The sequence below is a fragment of the Patiria miniata genome, unplaced genomic scaffold, assembly GCF_015706575.1.
Source record: "Patiria miniata isolate m_02_andy unplaced genomic scaffold, ASM1570657v1 HiC_scaffold_6, whole genome shotgun sequence".
NCBI classification, from domain to species: Eukaryota; Metazoa; Echinodermata; class Asteroidea; order Valvatida; family Asterinidae; genus Patiria; species Patiria miniata.
The window spans coordinates 22,487,902-22,507,624 of NW_024037073.1; the positions used below are offsets into that span (position 1 = coordinate 22,487,902).

Below are 19,723 nucleotides of genomic sequence, written 5' to 3' on the forward strand. Positions count from 1 at the left end.
TCTTTCCTGGGCAAATGTTGGTTGTCATCTGATCAGAGTTTCTTCTTCACTTTCTGGGGTTGTTGTCATTTGAAATCAGTCTCTGCCTTGCCTTGATGTTGTCATATTCTCAGTTTTGTTGATGGAACATCTTTGCAAGACAATTTGCAAGGGTTAACTGCTTGGTCTAACTACATGGTGGCATGATTTAGTAAAGGTTTGCGGTACCACTATGTAGAAGAAAGATATGTGGCTCTGAAAAGAACCAGTTGGTTCTTTTCAGAACCACACATCTTCCCAAAAGAGACTCTACATGCCTACATGGTGTTACTGCAAACTGCAAACCTTCACTAGAACACTGTCTTCCACAAATGTGACAATTGGGAAGGGGAAAGTGTGTTTGTCTAAAAAAAAAAATGGGGGGGGGGAATGTAATCCCCAACCCCTTTCCTTCCCCTGACATCCCCCCCCCCCCCCGCCCCTGATTCTATGTAAATATTTCAAAGCTAATCATAATTGTTTTGATGATATTTCAATGATAGATATAAAGTGTTTGAGGACCTACGTCGACCTGTTTGGGCCTACAACTACGTCCATTCACTGAGCGGATTCCGGATTACCCATTGAGGACTTGAAAAGATAGGAGAGAACAAGGCCAGTTTCTTCGGTAAATTTATCCAGTCAGGTAAGACAAACATCTGTGAAGACTCATTTGCATTGGTCTGCATCTCAATTCTATGTGGATAGTTGTGAAATTCGAAATTGTGAATTAGAAAGTAGGAATCAACTTTATTCGATTTCATCCATATAATTATTGATCTTCTTTTTCATATATGTATTTTTTTTTGCCCTTCCCTGAAGTATTTTACAAACACTGTACACATTGATTTTTGTCCGAGGGTTTGCAAGAAAAAAAAATCAACAAGCTTACTTCTGCTTGGACACGAACCCCCAACCTTCTGCTTCCTAGTGCAGACGCATTAACCACTCGACCACTGAGCTTGCTGTGGCAAGCTGGCCGTTTGGAGTCTGATGAAGCAGCGCTTAACCCAACTTTGTTTGTGTAGGAGGTCATTAGTTTGAGTCCCACCTAAGCCTTCGAACAACACTAAGTGCACAGTGTTTACAAAATATGTCAGCGAAGGGCAAACAAAAATCAAATATAAAAAAAGGCTAATTTACATCTCATAATTTTTTTTTTCCTGCCCAGGTTCCCATCTGAAGTCCATCCAGATGATCCTTAATAAGACAGCAGACGGTACAGGCATCGACTCCAACACCCTGGCCTTACAGATGAAGGGCCATCCTGAGCTGAGGGACTAGCTTCATGTCGTCACCTCTTGGGGGCCTTTGTCTGTCTACCCTGGGGTGGTCAACTCAGAATTACCTGGTAGGTACAGTGGACTCCGTGACCAAGTACCAGTGTTGTAGTCGAGTTACCAACGTCGAGTCCGAGTCCGAGTCACAAGTCACTTGTTCTTAGTTGTTCACCGAACTAAATCGTTTTTTTTTAATTATTTTTTAATCCTCCATTCTGTCTTTTAAGTAAATCCCAGTGTATATAGTTGTGTGTGTACATGTGGTTTAGAGCCAAAATGTGTTTTCCTTTGAATTCCCATCCCTAAAAAATCTTCCTCTGTCCCGTCCCTCCATGTTTTATCATCCAAACATTATTCCTCAATGATCCTTTCCCATCCCTACGTTAGGTTTTTACTTTTGATGAAATTACGTGACTCGAGTCGCGAGTCATCGAGTTCGAGGAGTCATGGTCAAGTCCGAGTCATTTTCCAATGTGACTAGAGTCCAACTCAAGTCCGAGTCCTAAACTCGAGTCCTACAACACTGCCCAGTAATCCCTCTTAAGAAAAGGTTTAGGTGGAACTCTTGAACGCATTGTCGCCCAACACCTTGTGCTGATGTTAAGATATTTGATGATCATAGTGCAGTGTTCATATAGCACTCTTATACAACACTCTCAGATTGCTCACACTTATTACCCCTGTTCATCAGGCCATGAGACCACTTTCCTGCTATAAGCTCGAGATCAGCCCTATCTGGTCTGCACCCCCCCCCCCACATGTACTCAATGGAGGCAATTGTAGTAATGTATCTTGCTCAAGAACACCAGCACCGTGTCCCCTGTCAAGATTGACTCATAATAACATCGTGCATGAGTCAAACACAGGAACCTTTTGACCACTGGACTCTGTATGCTGAATAAAACTCTAATCAAATTAGGTTTTGCCCTCCCCGAAGTATAAACACTGTACGAGTGTGTTACCTCCTGAGTGAAAGTTGGAAAAAAAATGTTGGCGAGGGGCAAAACCTAGATTGATTTACATAACCCCAACTTAGAATTCCATCTTATGAATAGTTAATGCTATACCTGCTGCTATGTACATCAGATTCAAACCAGCCAACTGATTCCCTCAGCTCGTGGATGAGTGGTAAGACATCTGCACTAGAAAGTAGGAGGTCATGGGTTCGAGTCCCACCCAAGTGATTTTTTTCCAACTTTCACTCGGGAGGTAACCAACCGTTTATACGTCGTTGAAGGGCAAAACTTAATTTGATTTACATCACCCCGACGCAAAATTCCATCTTATGCATACTGAATAAAATTAGTGATATACATACTTTGCGTAAAGATATTTGCTGTGTGGAAGAGGAAAGTACCTCAGACAGTCAGACCACCGTTTAAACAGAAGATCTGACCTGACACGTGTACATGAGGACATACAAGGGCCTCATGATTCTGATATTTAGTACGCTTGTAGATATTTAAATAATGTTGAACCCTGCATCATAGGTCGATCTGACAATCTACGCGCTTGCCAGTATCAGACTTTAAACGGCCCACAAGAACCTGCCGTTTTGAGTCTGCGTTTAGATTAACCACCATTTTGCTCGTCTCATTTTGAATATTCTTCTTTTTTTTTCCTCAGAGGATCTCAAGACATCTATCACCAGGCATCTTCTCAACATGCATCTCGACCCCAAATGGCAAGCTCAACTGAACCAACACATGGTGTCCAAATTTGTGCCAGTTACACTGGATCAGTACAAAGGATTGTTAAAATAAACAAACAAATGTTCCAATAAACCAAAAAGGGAAAACGACTATTAGTGCATTATGAAATATATTGCATTATTATAATATAACAATTGTATTAAAATAAAGAGACAGTGTTATATTTAAAAAAAAAAATAATTAATTCATTGTTGAAATCGGTACTCATAAATTGGAACTTGTCATGATGCAATTTTGTGCTCTAAATTAATAATGCAATATACATATTTTATTATGTAAACATGTTTTTTATATATTTTACTGAAACCACAGAGACTAGTTGTCAATGTACAAGCTATTGTCACATCTTACTGTGTGCAATGAATTCGTTAGCAGGGCTCAAATTTTGTGTGAAAATTTTGTGGACAACAGTACCTGAAAGTATTATTAACTGGACCAATGTACATTCACAGATAAAATTGAAACACTGTTAACTCAAAGCCATGTGCATCATTTGCAATGACCTGGAGAAGCATTGATTTAATGACAAAAACTCTGCTTAAAGTCAAGATAGGAGTGGTACCAAATACCCTTGGAAAATATTCTAGCTGAAATTGTTTCGTGTGGATGAAAACTGAGGTGGTGTTGAAAGAGGGTGTCTACGGCACATTATGCATTAGCAATGGAATCCAGTTACAAGACCCCCAAAAAAGTGAATGTATTTCCTCGGTTTTCTTAAAACGTATACTATCCAATCAGCCTTCAACAGGTTAGTTGTCATGCACCCTGCTTCAGACTTTTAGCAATTTTGTTGCTTCAAACGAAAGTAAAGGCACAAGAAGCAAATAATCATATGTATCTTGTAAGAAAGTTGCAGTCATTAGGATTATACAAGAAGTGTATTTCATTGCTTCTGGTGGTAAACGGGAAACATCAAATGTAAACATTTTTAAAAGTTGGTCAAATGACTCTTGCATGTGTAGGATTAGTCATGATCATGATAATCTGAGACCAGATTTAGACAGCACATGCAATCATGAAAGGCATGTATTCATCTGAGTGCAATGTGTAATTATAAAACATCAAGATGAATTTTTATTCCCTTTGTTTTAAGTTGCCAAATCTTCCAAAGAATTTATATACAATTTAGAAGTGTTTTTGTCATTTCGTATAACCTTCGAGAGTGAAATACATTTGAACTTCAAAACAATGTGTGTTTATACAGTGAAGTGCAAATTTGCCTTGTTGAGATTATTTATGCAAATGCGATAAGGTTTTCTGTCATGGATGTTGGTTTGAACGTAGATGATGTGGATATGATTCACCTACTTTAATGTACATGTAGTTGTGTTTGTCATTTATAATACATGTACACCATATAGTTATTAAACTGTGCTGTACATTTTGGATTTTTGTGACTTGCTTTAAAAATTAACTGTCACTTCTTTCATATTTCAAAAAACTATATTTCCAATGGCAAATTATTAAAGTGGATGCGGTGTTTAAAATGAATCAGACTTTCTATAAATGTTCTAGTTTTCTGGCAACATGATGTTAGAAATGAACTCTTTTGAACTTTTAATAAAATTGTATTTCCATGGCAAATTTTATATTAAATGCATGTACATGTAGATCTGAGCCAATTTACTTGTTTCAGTCGAATTATTCTGTGTGAAAGATTAATTTCTTGGTTACAGAATCCCAATGTTTCCAAGTAGATATCATGGCTAATGGAAAGTACTCAAGAAAAATAATCAAACCCAAATGTAAAATATCTTAAACAATGTAAGTATCTTCCTTTTCTTGTACATGTATACAATGGGGAGTGCCCAGGGGAGTGTCGATAAAATCCTACAATCGTGCACACTACAGTACCTAATAGTGTACAGGGGCGGATCCAGGAATTTTTGCAGGGGGGGGGGTGTTTCATCAGCCAAAAAATCCAATGTTTACAGGTGTTTTTCTCCGGACACTTGGCCTCCGTAAAATCAAAAACTGGGGGAGGGGGGGGGGGGGGCTGGTTCCATATTTTAATTGGGGGCGCTGTTGAAATTCGACGATTAGTAACACTAGATTACAGACTGGTGTACCGTATTTTGAACAGGCGGACATTATTATTTATACCAGTATAATTTTTTAGGAATTTGTATGATAATTGTTTTTTTTTGACTGAGCTGGTTCCCCCCCCCCCCCCCTCTAGATCCACGCCTGGTGTACAATTCATGGCCCCTGCTCACAACTATTTTTTTTAGGGGGAAGGGGGGGGGGGGAGACCGTTCGTATGTGACATCACCTTAACTCTACCATTTGTTACCGTCTTTTTGTACAGAATTTTTTTTTATGGGGGGGGGGTCTCAACAAAAGTTTGGGTGCTCCCTGCCCCCCCCCCCCCCCCCCCCCAACTGGTGAGACTGCACCTGAGGGTGAGTACCCTCAAATGACTCCCCCCATTTCGGTTCTGTAGGCCACATTTCTTGCGTTTACCACAATTTGGCAAACAAATAATGGACTGAGCTGCAGCTCTGCTATTTGCCCAGGATATCATACATATACGTCAACACAAAAACATACATACATAATCTTTACACCGTTCTTAGGGAACTTTTAGCCCGACTGCGTCTGGCCGTACAGTACTATCGCAAGCGTACTACAGAGCTTGCGATAGTACTGTACGGCCAGACGCAGTCGGGCTAGGGAACTTTGTTCTACTTTTTTTCATTTTCAGGTAGCATTTTTGGTATAAGGGGTCAATCTCTCTTGGGGTAATCTTGCCACCAAGTCTATCTTAAAAAGTTTCTACCGGTAACTTTAACAGCGCCCTCTAAACAAATCTTCGAGAGTGGCGTTTTTGAAATTTCGGACTAGCTTCGGACTCAGTGTCGTAATCATTTCCACAACTAATTACATGTCCGATACAGGCATGTCACAACATTTGGGCTGTCAACAACAAGAAATGTTCAAAGCAAAACAAAGACCGATACCAGTATATCCCGAAAGTGACAAAATAACATCGCTGGAAGTCAAAGCTAAATCTTTCAAACGAAACCAATGTTTACGAAAATTCCCAAGGTATGACGTATTGCCCACGTGAGGGCGCATACAGGTGGTGTTGTTTTGTGACACTGACAGGTGCAAAATGAATGGTTACACACGTGGCGGTTTGTTGTCATGTCAGTGCTGCATGCGCATGTCACAATGAAAAGACCCTGTGCTCAAGCCCGTCTCGCAAGTGTCGTCGCCATGTTGGGTCACTTTCTCCGGATGTTTTCATGGTTGTATCTCTGCTAATTTGTGACTGTGAGGTACTTGGTTCAGTGTGTCCGCCGTCAACTCGATTTTATTAACCCCTGAAAAACTGCAAGAAGTTCATGGCCTGGTCGTGAGTATTTAACAGGGAAATAATCGTATTACCAAGGTTGCGATCATGGCGATGTGCATTCACAAAGCGCGGGGTTTGCAATCGCATCAATATACCTTTTCCATAAACCGTAAATCTAAGATTTTCACATAATCCTATTTAAACATTTTGGATTTTGAGCATGTTAAGGAAGTGACAATTAAGCTAGTGGTTACTCACGTACGTCACAATATGTGCATCCCCCCCCCATGTTGAAGCACTTGAAAGTGTTCAACATATTTAATTGGCCTGATCGAAGATCAATCTGACAATTGATCATTATTATGTGCCAACATAATAATTGCAAGGCTTCATTCATCCTTGCAACATATCTCTCTCTGTTATTTAAGTCTCTATTGTATCATAGTGGTGATGTGAAGTAGTTTTCTATAGGAAATAATTAATGCTGGGTTCCTTTATTTTCAATAGGACCCAAAGAAATATTGATTGTGAAAAGAATGCAAAAGTCATATCCGTCACACCTTTTGTGACGGAAATGACAATTATTATATTACTTGGCTTTTGGAGGTATAATTACCTTTTCAAGTTGTTTACTTTACAAATTATGGCAGTAGGTACATATTGAGAAATACACTGGGACATGCATTTTGAGGGGGTTTTGAGGGAGTATTGTAAAGAATGAGCATCTTGTCCATTATACATAATAGGATTCGTGTTTAAGTTAATTTCACTGCTCAAAAATCTAATTTTCATTCTATATTTTTCGAATTATAGTGCCTTAAAGTGTCGGGACATGAAAGTAGACACTTGATACTGAAGAATGACCCATAGGCCCCTTTTTAATAAGAACTTGCTGGGAGTGTACATGCGGGAAGAAATTCACGATAAACATCTCCAGCATTTAGGATAGAGATAAACCCACGAATGATTCTAGCGTAAGGTTGATGCATTGGCAGTTGTACTAGCTGTTTAACTTTGTTCACTATAGGGTGTCAGTGGGTACATTGAATTTTTTGAAAAGAAGCTGAAACAATTAGAAGCAGTAGGTGGAAATTAACAAAAATCCACTTTGACAAAAGATGTATATCATAAATTTAATTTAGCTAGTTAAACTGTGCACATTAATTTACTTGTGCTTTTAACAAATTCAATAAATATATAAAATCTGATATCAAAAAGTATTTTTGCCCTCTGCAGGCTGAGTGTAAACATTAAACTGAAATCCACAGGCAAAAGGGGAACTATGTATTGGTGGAGTGAGGAAATTATGGATGTGACATTTACACATTTAAACATTTAAAATAATAATCAAATATTCTAAATCGTATTTTTCCAAAAGTTTTAACAAAACTCAAATTTTAAAAACAGGAACCTATTTACGCTATCTTCCTTTGAGTTGAGCATGCATAACAAAAATAATCCAAACCTATTCAATTTGCTAAAAGCTAAGGAGAACTGCAGTACTAGATTACTTTCAGGCTACGTGCTCATCTTTTTATTGTTTTCAATGACAGCCCTCTTTTTATTATGTTACTCATTGATTATTTGTTGTGTCGATCATGTTGGTCTGCACAATGGGCAGTCGTCAGTCTTTGTGAAAGGGCTCAACATTGAGATGGTTCTTTAACTGTTTGCTAAACATTTACAAAATGAAACGTCACATCCTTAGAAGACATTGGAGGAGGAGGTCTAAGAAATTGGAGGAGGAAGGCAATTGGAGGTCTGTGGATGTTTGAGCTACTACGTACATGTAGAGGGTAACAGATGTCTCTGATGGTGATGCTGAAGTTTTGCAGAGCTATCGTCTGTTTGCTGACCTTCATTGCTAGACGGACAGAGCATGGATGTAGCTGCTTGATATTCATGATGATGGTGTCCCTTTTTGGTGAGTGCTGGATGTTCATTGATTTCCTGTAATTCTCCCCATCTGCCATGTGCTCTGTGTTTGTGCTGTCTGGCGTTGAGTTCTCTTGCTGGTGTACCCAGTGTACACCTTCTGCATTCGCAGGGGATGCATCAGGTTCGGTCTTGGAGGCTTGCTTGTCCTGTGGGCTATTGTGGATCTTGTGGGTGTGGAAGGCCCGGATACCTTTGTCATTTAGGAAGTACTGGATGTGATGAGAACTGCCTGTGTTGGGCTGTGTAATAGGCGGGGTGAGCCTAGTGGGTTCGACCTTGGGTGTAGGGGACCCTTTGGTAGGTGAAAGACTTTGGATCTTGCGTCTTGACTGGATGAGCCTTGAATCTGTTGTGTTGTAGTGCTGTCTTGATATGGTAAAGTTGTTGCCGGCCAGGATTGTGGTTGCTGATGCAGGCTTCCCGGACAAGGTTGCTCTTTGACTGGTGTTTGGATTTCCGGGTGCAGGAAGGATTGGTTGTCGATGTTGCCAGTCAGTGTCTGTCGGTCATCTCTAATAGACTCGGGGGTCGAGGGTGTTGTCAGACTGTTTTCAGACCTTAGCATCCGGGGATGAGATTCAAGGCGCCTGATCCTCACTGCGCCAGATGCTGCTGTAAATCCAGTTGAAGTCTTTCAGGACCTGCTGGAGGTCCCATGCTGTATGATGAAGTGATGAGAGTCTCATCCGTGTACTGAAGACAAACTCTTGGTCTCAGATCTACGAAGGCAGTACTCCTATATGAAGGCATTGACTAAAACTGGGGATAGAGTTGATCCTGTGGAAGTTCCAGAAGGCTGCTTGGACAACTGGCTGTTCATTGGAAGAAAGACAGCAGGATGTAGGTGGGTCGCAGATCATGAACCTGGTTTGGAGTGTGGGGCTTCATATTTCTGCAGGGCGTAGTCAAGTCGGAGTCCCCCTTGGCACCGAGGCATGAGTAGCCTGTGGGGATGGCAGTGAATATCTGGTAGCCTTCATCGGGGTTGACCATGGTGTCGTTGGGAACACTGTGAGGTTGCGCTCATGGTGTCATTGGGATCATCACCCTCACCATCCCCATCACCCCCACTGGCGGCCGCCACCACCCCCCTCACCCTCACCACCACCATCACCATCATCATCATGCTGCTGCTGCTGCACTGTGCTGCGCTGCGCTGCTGCTGCTGCTGCTGCTGCTGCTGCTGCTGCTGCTGCTGCTGCTGCTGCTGCTGCTGCTGCTGCTGCTGCTGCGAAAACCTTTACTTGTGATCCCAACAAAGCCATGTGCAGCTTCAGTGGAGACTCCAGGTATTCATCACCAATCCCATGGGTGAGGCATGTCTCAAGGTCTCGGTCAGGAAACCTTCATGAAGACAAGCTGTGTGAGTGTGAAACCCTCTCTCTGAATTAGGTTTGTGATCTCCTACCCATCTACATCCTGCCGTCCTTCATCCAGTGGACAGGTCAATTCTTCAAGCAGTCAGCTGGAACTTCCACAGGATTAACCCCATCTCCAGTTCTGGCCAATATCATCATATAGTTCTGTACAGCTTTCGTGGATTTGAGAGCAACAGTTATCTTCAGTTTGTGGATGACACTTTCATCATTTTATCACACAGCACAGTACCTCCAGCAGTTCCTGAGACACTTCAGCTGGTTCACACACAGCAGCATCTGGCTCACCTTGGATCGAATCTTCTTCCTGGATATTGAGGCCTCCAGGCAGTCTGGCAGTATTCTCAGCCCTTTTGTCTATCAGAGAGCCACACATTGATAGGCATCTCCACAATCAATCTGTCCAGTGCCCTGGGATCTATTCATTAGTCATTGGCACCCTTGTCTGGCAATCCTTCATCATTGACCACGATCCTTTGCTGCGACAACTTTGCTATGTCAAGGCAACAATCCAACACGACCGATTTGGGGTACATCAAGTTGAGACACTTGATCCGAAGTCTTTCACTGACTAAAGTGTTTCGTATACTCAAAGTCTACCCATCAGGTTCATCTGGTCTATTACACTTCCCTTCATAGGCAGCTCTTATTGCATTTAGTCCTTCCTGAATGACACTGGCATCTAGGTTTTCCATGCCTAACATGATCTGCAATAGCCTACAAGGATGAGTAAGACTCTGAGACCTAACCTGATGTAACACCTGTGAATACAGAAAGGTCTGCATTGGGTACATCGGTGAGGATCTTAGCGCTGGACTCCATGAACACAAGGCGCATGGTTCTTTGGGGAGATTGCAGGAAATTTTTGATAATTCAGCATTTTACCGATCGGTAGCACCTCATCATAAGTATTGAGTGCCACAATCCTTGCCGAGTCTGAAAGGCCTTGGATGTCTGGCACAGGATTTTTCTGCAGGACATCAGTTCCATCATCAGTGATATCTGGAGTCCTTTGCTGTGCTAGCATCTCAATATTCCACAGGCCTCCAATACTCACTCCACCAATAGTTAACATCTAGTTCCCCTTTTAGCTTGTCTGTGGGTGTCTGTCCTCAAAACTCAGCTCTGTAAGTAACATTCATGTACATGTACTCACTTGACATTCTATAGTGAACAAAAATTGCCCTTTCTTGCCTTATGTTAATTGTCCTGTCTTGCCTGCCACTTTCTTGCCTAAAGTGCCAATATTTGCCTAAAGTGCCACTTAATTCTTACCTAAAGTGCCAACTATTTCTTGCCAAAAGTGCCAACTATTTCTTGCCAAAAGTGCCAACTATTTCTTGCCAAAAGTGCCAATTAATTCTTGCCTAAAGTGCCAATTAATTCTTGCCTAAAGTGCCAATCCTTGTCTAAAGTGCCATCTCTTGCCTAAAGTGCCATCTCTAGCCTCAAGTGCCATCTCTTGCCTCAAGTGCCATCTCTCGCCTAAAGTGCCATCTCTCGCCTAAAGTGCTAACTCTTGCCTCAAGTGCCAATTCTCGCCTAAAGTGCCAATTAATTCTTGCCTAAAGTGATAATTCTTGCCATGTTGTCTAATGTCTCTAGCCCTATTGCCATCACTTGCCATAATTACATCCCTTCTTTACCGATACTGTCCTACGTGCAAAATGTTATTCCAATCAAAGCTGCCATGCATCAACCCTCCTTGCCAGGCATGTACACTCCCATTCTAGACACACAATTCTAGTTCTTACCTCAGTTAGTTGCCTTCAACTTCAAGTCAATGGCTGGATTGAAGGTCTAGTTCATTAGTGTTTTTTAGGTCAAGATTAATTCAAAGTAATCCCTTGCTAATTTGTTTAGTCATAAAGAAAATTGGGTAAAAGTTCACACTGAAAGCCACAGCCCTTTGCATTGTTTTATTTCAATTAATTGTACTGGATGCTAGTATTGCTGTTGCAAGCAGGTCATCACCCACATTAGGTTAAACATACAAAGCCAAACCATTGGCACCATTTTTTTTTATGTAAACGGCCGCACAAGTAATGCACATGCATGCATATGGTGAGTAACCACTTAATTTTGTCACTTCCTTTGAAAAACATGTTCACCAGAGCTCTTGAAATAGAAATTGTTTGGAACAAAAAGAAAAAACAAGTCTATGAACCCCCCCCCCTTATCCTAAACCTTGACTTTGTGACTCAGCATGGCAACACTTTTAAATCTTTGATAATTGATAAACAAAATTAATTCTACTATTAAATACATTCAACATTTGCAATTTTTTTTTTACTTCAAATTGGTGTTACTTTTTATTGTTAATTACTTTTTGATATGCATTTTGTTGGTGTCATTTGACTTTTCTTTATTTTCTAAAGAATTTGGGGTCAGAGAAGGCAAACCCAACTACATGTAAGAAGGATTATACTGTTTTCACTAGCTTATTAATTGAGTGTAAGTGTTGCCTCAAGTAGGCGTACTCAAGTCAAAACTTTGTGCTTGTCCACGTAGTAAGTGCGAGGGCATAAATGTCAAGAACAAATCATAATTTCTGATTTCAAAAAAAAAATACATTTTAAAATGACATATTTTATAAACAAATGCTCAGTGAACCCTCCCTCTCTGGGGGGGGGGGGGCAATTTCAGCAAGTCCAGCCCAGCAGTCAAATGAGATTAAGTGACTGTTTTTAACAGTTTAGTGCTCCCTGTCTTCATAAAGCAGGATTGACTGGCTGTGACTGTTTATGTAACTTGATACAGCTATGTTTTGACTGTCATATATTGATAAGCCAACTGTGACTTGAACACCTTTCAATCTCCTACTTTTGTCTGTTGATGGAATGGACTGTCACAGTGCCTATAAACAAGATCTGACTGTTGGTGACAAGCCCGAGTAAAAGGCATGGCAGGGGAAAAGAAGTGAAATTTTGACTGTCTGTGACTGATCAAACAAAAGATAAATGTTGAAGTATACTCAACAGTAATGGCCGAATTTAAATAATTGTCAGCAGTTTATTACTTTACTTTGTCTTCCATTTTATTTTGGTACTAAAAATCAAGAAAAAAAATTTAACAGAAGTCAACACCCAGGCATACAAGTTTTCCTCGGATCTGCTGATTTCCTTGTTTTTAAGTTTTTGTGAATGCTATTACAAATTGAAAATACCATACAAAGTCTTGTGTGGTTACTTTTGGAGTTTCCTTGTTTTTTTCCCCTAAAGTCCCAGTTGCATGCCTGAAAACAGTAAACGTACATGAGCATTTGAATAATCATTATTTAGAAAAAAGTTTCCAAATATCTTTTGATAAAACACTGAGGCACACAGTATTTCAAAAGGGCTTGTTTGACTTTTTAGAAATGATTCAGTACAATGTTAGGCTGTAACATGATTTATTTCAATTGATTATTTTGCTTGAAAAATATTCCTGAACTAGCAATTTGCTCCCTATGTTCCTCCAGTTACACAAATTAGGAAACTAGTATTTTTAAGTTGGTGACCAGTAATCCTCACCGTTTAGAGAAAACATATCCCCATCTATAGGCAAGAAAACTGAATGAGTCGGCGAACAATTCAATAAAAAGACAGTGACAGCAGTTTAATACTACATTCAACACATTTATTAGTAACGTAATGCTAAAAACACGATGGATGCAATCCTTAGCAGCCTGAGTAGGAAATGGACTCGTGCTTCGCTTGCATGCTTCCACAGTATATTCTTCTACCCCAGTTTGAGTCAATACAGTGCTCGCTATGCAGCGCATCCAAGCCACACATTAAATAATGGATGTATGCGTACTCCCAGGCCCAACCAATAAGCATGTCGGCTCGTCACACTGATATGGCGGTGCAGTCTGGACCTCCAGCTGTACACAGTGCAGCGTATGACTCGTAGCGTAGTGTAGTGTAGACTTACCATCAAGTAAACTTTTCGTGTGCTCCGTGCCCTGGCTAGCAACAGACTGATGTGCTGTGCCTCTTCATGCAAGTACACCCTTAATGAAAGCGCACTATGCAACTGATCACGTGACGTGCTTCATAGCAACACTCCTAGCGATGTATTTTGCATTACAATGGCCCGACCTGAAAACTTAAACAAAATAACTCACAAATTACATTAATAAAAATTTTTAATTTTGCCAACATACATAAAGGTACCTCTTGTTAACTGTGGTACTGGAGATGTCTTACAGTTTAGTTTGTTTTACTTAAGAGAATACTTCAAGAACATTTTCATAACAATTTAAGAACCATTTAAGAACCATTTAAGAACGTTTCCAAACAAGTTAAGAATAATTTTAAAACGTTTTAAGAGCACTTTAATAACACTTTAAATTATGGGATGTCTCTAATGGGAGCAGTACTCAGAAAGAATAATTTGGGACCTAACGGTTCGTTTCTTCTTAAGCTTGGCATCGAAGATGATGTCAAACACCCACATCCTCTTCTGTTCCTTGTTTGCGATGCTGGACTGAAACTTGGTGACAATGAGCATTTTTGTCACCTTGGTAGCAGTCCAGCTCAATGTCTCCTCAAGATCGATGTCTGGCACCAGCTCACTCAAACTGGTCCCAGTTGGACCGATAAGTTTTTGATGCTGGACCACTTATTGATACAGCACTCTGGTATGGTCAACTGCTGCGTTTTTCTCCTTCAGAACCCAGGTTATGGATTACAGAAGTTTGCGAGTGATGACAGGGAGCCATGATCCGTCCGGTTAATAATCTAACGCCCATAGAGGTGTTGCGTTCAATGCTTGAGGAAGTGGACAACAGCTAGCAATAAACGCCTTGTTACACAGTAATTAGGTTTGGATTTGGACGGGGTCTGCCTGATGTTCTCCAATATTTATGTTCCCCAGTACATTGTACCTATGTTCCCCCAAAATCTTTAGGTTTAGGCTTAGGGTTAGGGTTAGGTTTAGGATTAGATGGTTAGGACTAGTGCTTAGGGTTAGATGGTTAGGGTTAGATGGTTAGGGTTAGATGCTTAGGGTTAGATTCTTAGGGTTAGATTCTTAGGGTTAGATGCTTAGGGTTAGATGCTTAGGGTTAGATGCTTAGGGTTAGATTCTAAGGGTTACATGTAGATGCTTCTAGGGTTAGGGTTGTGGAACATGTAGGTATTGGGCTACATAGGTAGGCACCTGGTTTGGACAATGCCAGACTTGCATAGCCGATAACTCTTTCTTCCCCTTCCTAAACTTGCAAAAGAACTGCACCGATCCCATCCCTGCTGGCATCAGATCGAGTATGTATTGGCCCTCCAGTTGAGAATATCCCATGATAGGAGCCTCCTGCAATCCTGTCTTGAAGATGTTGAAAGAGCTGTCACACTTCTCGTCCCATGTGAAATCACAGTTCTTCTTGGTTAAACAGTGTACATGTACGTAGTGGCCGTACTTGTAGTGAGTGTATCTCGTTCTTCCAGTAGGAAGAAGACTTTGGAAAGTTCCTCACAAAGGTTTGAATGGTATTTGTATGTTTGAGGGGTTTGTTTTGCATGAGGTATGCAATTCTCATTCGTCTTTGGTAGTGGTTAATATTATCAATGAGTGAGCATTGGGCGGGTTTGGCCGGAGTGGGAGTTTTAGTTTAACCTTTACTCAGGGCTGTTTTCTCTGATGTAGAGATGGATAGCTTACGATAGGTTGAATATGACGTGTTCATTGTTTGTTTTTTTTTGTTTTTGGCCGAAAAGCTCGTGATTGGGTTTTATTTACTCAGTGGAGTTGTGAGTTGTGGCGAGTATAGCTTGTAGTTTGAGCTATGTTTTTATTTGCCTCACAGGTTTTGGTCAGTTTCTATTTGCCATCATATGTTACAGATTGGATTAAGATGCGGATTAAGTATCTTTTTTGAGGATGAAGTCGCTCAGAAAAGACCTGCTGATTGTTTCACCGTTTTCTCTTTTGTCCTCTTATTGGTGGTTTCCTGCTTAGGAAGTGGTGGAATATCTTGAGACTCGTCTCGATGTCTTGATATTTTATGAGATGCTCCTTGATTTGTTCAATAGCTTGGTCTTGCTTGGTCTTGAAATTGGCCTGGTTTGTTTCCCTCAATTGTTGAAGGCTTTGCAGCATCAGCTTTATGAGTGTGATGGCAATAAAGCTTTATGAGTGATTGTCAGTTTTACCAATCAAGACTTTTAGTAAGTACTGGAAACCGTAGTGTAATGGGATTGACTGCCAAATACTGGATGTGGATGTGGAGTTCTTAACAATTGTGTTTCTTGAGATGATTGGGCAGTAATTGACCCAGCATGAGCTCGATCATGGTTATTTCTTTGTTGAGCCGTGCAGTGTTTGTCGGCTGTACCTGTTCATCATTCATTCATTCATTCATTCATTCATTCATGCATTCATACAAAACATTTTATTGCTGATTATTATGTGCATCACACTTTGTGATACATCTTAATTGAGTACCGGTCAGCCACTGCCAGCTGCTGGCTGTCTGCTGTGAATGTGATGCCATAGGGATCGTACAGACCCTGGGCCACACAGCTGACAAACTGACCAGTACAGTTATAGTGGTGTATGTGACTGGTCTTGACGTACCCCGTGTCTGTTGCAATGTAGATACCTGAGCTTTTGCTGCAAACACCCTTGCAGTATTTCACTTGTTTTCCGTCGATGGTTGGCCGGATTGTGTTTACAGTCACAGCGCTGCCATTAGAAACCTCCACTATCTCCACTAGTCCCTGCTCCCAATCACTGATCACAAGCCAACCATTGCTCAGTACAGCCAAGAAGCCAGGTCGTATCTTTACTGGCATGGTATGTAGAATATCACCATCCCTGGGATCGAGCTCAATCAATTCCTTTTTCTTGAGACCCGCTATGATGTTACCATTTGGCATGATTGCTACGCTTAACAGGCTATTGTCTGCGTTGCCAATCTCCGGCACGACGTGGAAGTCACACTTGTGCGTAGTGTCTTTATGGTAAACCATCATCTTGTCGGAATGAGCACACACCCACTGATTCGATACAACAACGACGTCATCTGGAAAACAAAACAAAATTGAATGAAATGATCAGATAACTGAAAGTATTTCCACTAAACTATTTTGAAAAAAAAATCATATAATATAATTATATGAAATGAACAATGAGTCTATGAATAAATAACAATAAAGAGAAACTGAGTAAGGAAACATTTTAAATTAATCAACAAATAATATAAATAATCCAAATAAATATAAATAACAAATAATAAATTATTAAAACAACCACATGCTGCCACCACGCCACCATAACTACTGTAGTAGTTAATGGGAGACACCACATGAATGATTCATGGCCAAATGCAAGACTTATCAAACAAGATGACCACTTGAATGAGATATAAACACACACTAAAAAGATGGATGCACCCGTGGGATAAACTGGGCATATGGTGTGCTATCATCTTTCTTTGAGAACACATCCCCAAACTTTAATAAAAACGGCCATGTCACCATGAAGTGATGGCGCACCTCCAACAGTATGCTACTGCCACAATTTGTGTATGCAGCACTCCGTTCCTCAGGAGGGTGATTTATGAGATGTGGATGATGGAGACGGTTTTATGGCTGTGCGTGTGCAGTGGGGTGTGACTAGATGCTTGTGCACCGGAGTGTGCCGGATGTAGGATGCTGGATGCGCTGAGGTGTTGTTGGTTGCATGCTGCTGGTTGCTGGTGTGCTGAGCTGTGTTGGATGCATGCTGCTTGATGAGTTGTGCCCAGATGTCTTTGATGTGGAATCCGATGTCTTGAGTGACTGTGTTGTTTCAGTAAATTTCGATGGCTTCTCTGATGTGTCTTGGGTGCCAGTGGGTGACTGGAGCGATGATGCGGGCTTGGTCCTAATGGATGCGATGATCTTGCTCGCGTTAGTGCTTAATGATGGTTGACTTGTCGATTTCTCCTTTCCTGCCATGTGCTTGATGTTCCTTGATTCTTGTCTTGAGGTCACGTCCTGTCTCTCCGATGTAAACATTGCCGCATTCACATGGAATACTGTAGCCTCCTGCCATGGTATTCAGGTCTTGTTTGTCCTTGTGTGTCTTTAGTTGAGCTTGTATTTTGTGTGGAGCTGTGTGATAGACCTTGATGTTGGCTTGGCTGAAGACTCGTAGCTTGTGGGAGATGTGGCTGATGTAGGATAGGGTGACCACACTACAAAAGTGTTGGTGCTGATGTTCTTGTAGCCGTTGAACTTGAGGGATGTCTTAATGTGATGGAGCTCTTGCTTGAGATGGGCTTGGGTCGCAGGTGTTGTAAGCTCGGCGGAGGAGGGTGTTGCTGACTGCTGACTTGAAGCGTGGGTGGTGGAAGGATGTATTGTGTAGGTATCAGTCGGTGTGCGTTGGCTTGCAGTGAATTGTGTGGGAGATCGATGGAGCCATCCTCTTCCCAGGTGACTTGGACATCGAGGAAGGCTAAGGTGTTGTTCTGCTCTTGTTCCATGGTGAACTCGGGCAGTTTTGGGCGCTACAGTGACTAAAAGTTAAAATAAAATATGCAGGCCTGCACCAGAAATGGGTGCTAATACATGTACCGTTGAAAAGTGTTATTTAGCTAAATCATATTTTTGTTGTGTGATTTATATTTTGCATACATTTTGCTTTCACAATTTAAGTCTTTACAATTTGCAATAATTAGGTTTTGCCCTTCACCGACATATAACCACTGTCTACTCGGTGTGTTACACCCGAGTGACAGTTAAACAACCTCACGTGCTTGGTGGTCGAGTGGTAAGACGTCTGCTCAACAAAGCAGAAGGTTGTGGGTTCGATTCCCACCCGAGTGCTTTTGCTGACTTTCACTCAGGTTGAACACACTGAGTATACAGTGTTTGTATGTCGATGAAGGACAAAACCTAATATTGATGCAAATTCTATCTTATGAATAGTCTTTGCTACTTGATATGAACACTCTCTGATAGAAACGGTACATGACACTCATTTGAAAATGCTCTTTACAGGCCTGGCATATCTTTTAAAAGTAAAGGCCTCATTGGCCTACATGTAGGTTAAAAGTAACATGGCTTGACAGGATCATTTGCAAGTACTCAAAAATCTGCCTTTTGATGAGTTGTGCCCAGATGTCTTTGATGTGGAATCCGATGTCTTGAGTGACTGTGTTGTTTCAGTAAATTTTGATGGCTTCTCTGATGCGTCTTGGGTGCCAGTGAGTGACTGCAGCGATGATGCGGGCTTGGTCCCAATGGATGCGATGATCTTGCTCGTGTGAGTGCTTGATGATGGCTGACTTGTCGATTTCTCCTTTTCTGCCGTGTGCTTGATGCTCCTTGATTTTGGTCTTGAGTTCACGTCTTTTTTCTCCGATGTAAACATTGCCGCATTTACATGGTATACTGTAGCCTCCTGCCATGGTATTCAGGTCTTGTTTGTCCTTGTGTGTCTGTAGTTGAGCTTGTATCTTGTGTGGAGCTGTGTGATAGACCTTGATGTTGGCTTGGCTGAAGACTCGTAGCTTGTGGGAGATGTGGCTGATGTAGGGTAGGGTGACCACACTACAAAAGTGTCGGTGCTGATGTTCTTGTAGCCGTTGAACTTGAGGGATGTCTTAATGTGATGGAGCTCTTGCTTGAGATGGGCTTGGGTCGCAGGTGTTGTAGCTTGGCGGAGGAGGGTGTTGCTGACTGCTGACTTGAAGCGTGGGTGGTGGAAGGATGTCTTGTGTAGGTATTAGTCGGTGTGCGTTGGCTTGCAGTGAATTGTGTGGGAGATCGATGGAGCCATCCTTTTCCCGGGTGACTTGGACATCGAGGAAGGCTAAGGTGTTGTTCTGCTCTTGTTCCATTGTGAACTCAATGAGGGGGGTGTTGCTGGTTTATGTGGTCAAGAAAGGTGTGGAGTTGTTCTGTGCCATGCGGCCACACTAAGAAAGAGTTGTCCACTTAGTGTAGCTGTACGTCTTGTTTTAAGTCTGCAGCCTCAATGGTGATGCTCTCAAACTCTTCCAAGAACTCATCACTCACATCTCATCACTCACCCCCCTGAGGACGGACAGAGCACACTGTCCGAAATGTCGAGTTATACACTCAACCAACCGGTTCTTTTCAGAACCACACTTCTTCCAAGAAGAGATTT

General features: G+C 41.5%; 1 protein-coding gene and 1 long non-coding RNA gene across 2 annotated transcripts; one reads left to right on the forward strand and one right to left on the reverse strand.

The window, feature by feature from the left end:
- Nucleotides 1-525: 525 nt before the first annotated feature.
- LOC119743571 lies at nucleotides 526-4,105 on the forward strand. The gene is made up of 3 exons (XR_005273055.1): nucleotides 526-664; nucleotides 1,190-1,369; nucleotides 2,925-4,105. It is a non-coding gene; the product is annotated as an uncharacterized LOC119743571 (long non-coding RNA).
- A 14,650-nt stretch (nucleotides 4,106-18,755) lies between these two features.
- Nucleotides 18,756-19,433, reverse strand: LOC119743341. The gene is made up of 2 exons (XM_038219742.1): nucleotides 19,218-19,433; nucleotides 18,756-19,103 (listed from the first exon to the last, which is right to left on the reverse strand). Exons 1-2 carry the CDS (start codon nucleotides 19,431-19,433, stop codon nucleotides 18,756-18,758), a joined length of 564 nt encoding a protein of 187 aa, XP_038075670.1.
- Between the last annotated feature and the right edge of the window lie 290 nt (nucleotides 19,434-19,723).

Excerpts from the sequence above, each read along its gene's own strand:
- LOC119743341 (XM_038219742.1), bottom strand. The coding sequence starts at position 19,433 with ATGGAACAAGAGCAGAACAACACCTTAGCCTTCCTCGATGTCCAAGTC. Across the intron at positions 19,104-19,217 it reads GCGACCCAAGCCCATCTCAA|CTACGAGTCTTCAGCCAAGC; the intron begins GCAAGAGCTCCA and ends ATCTCCCACAAG.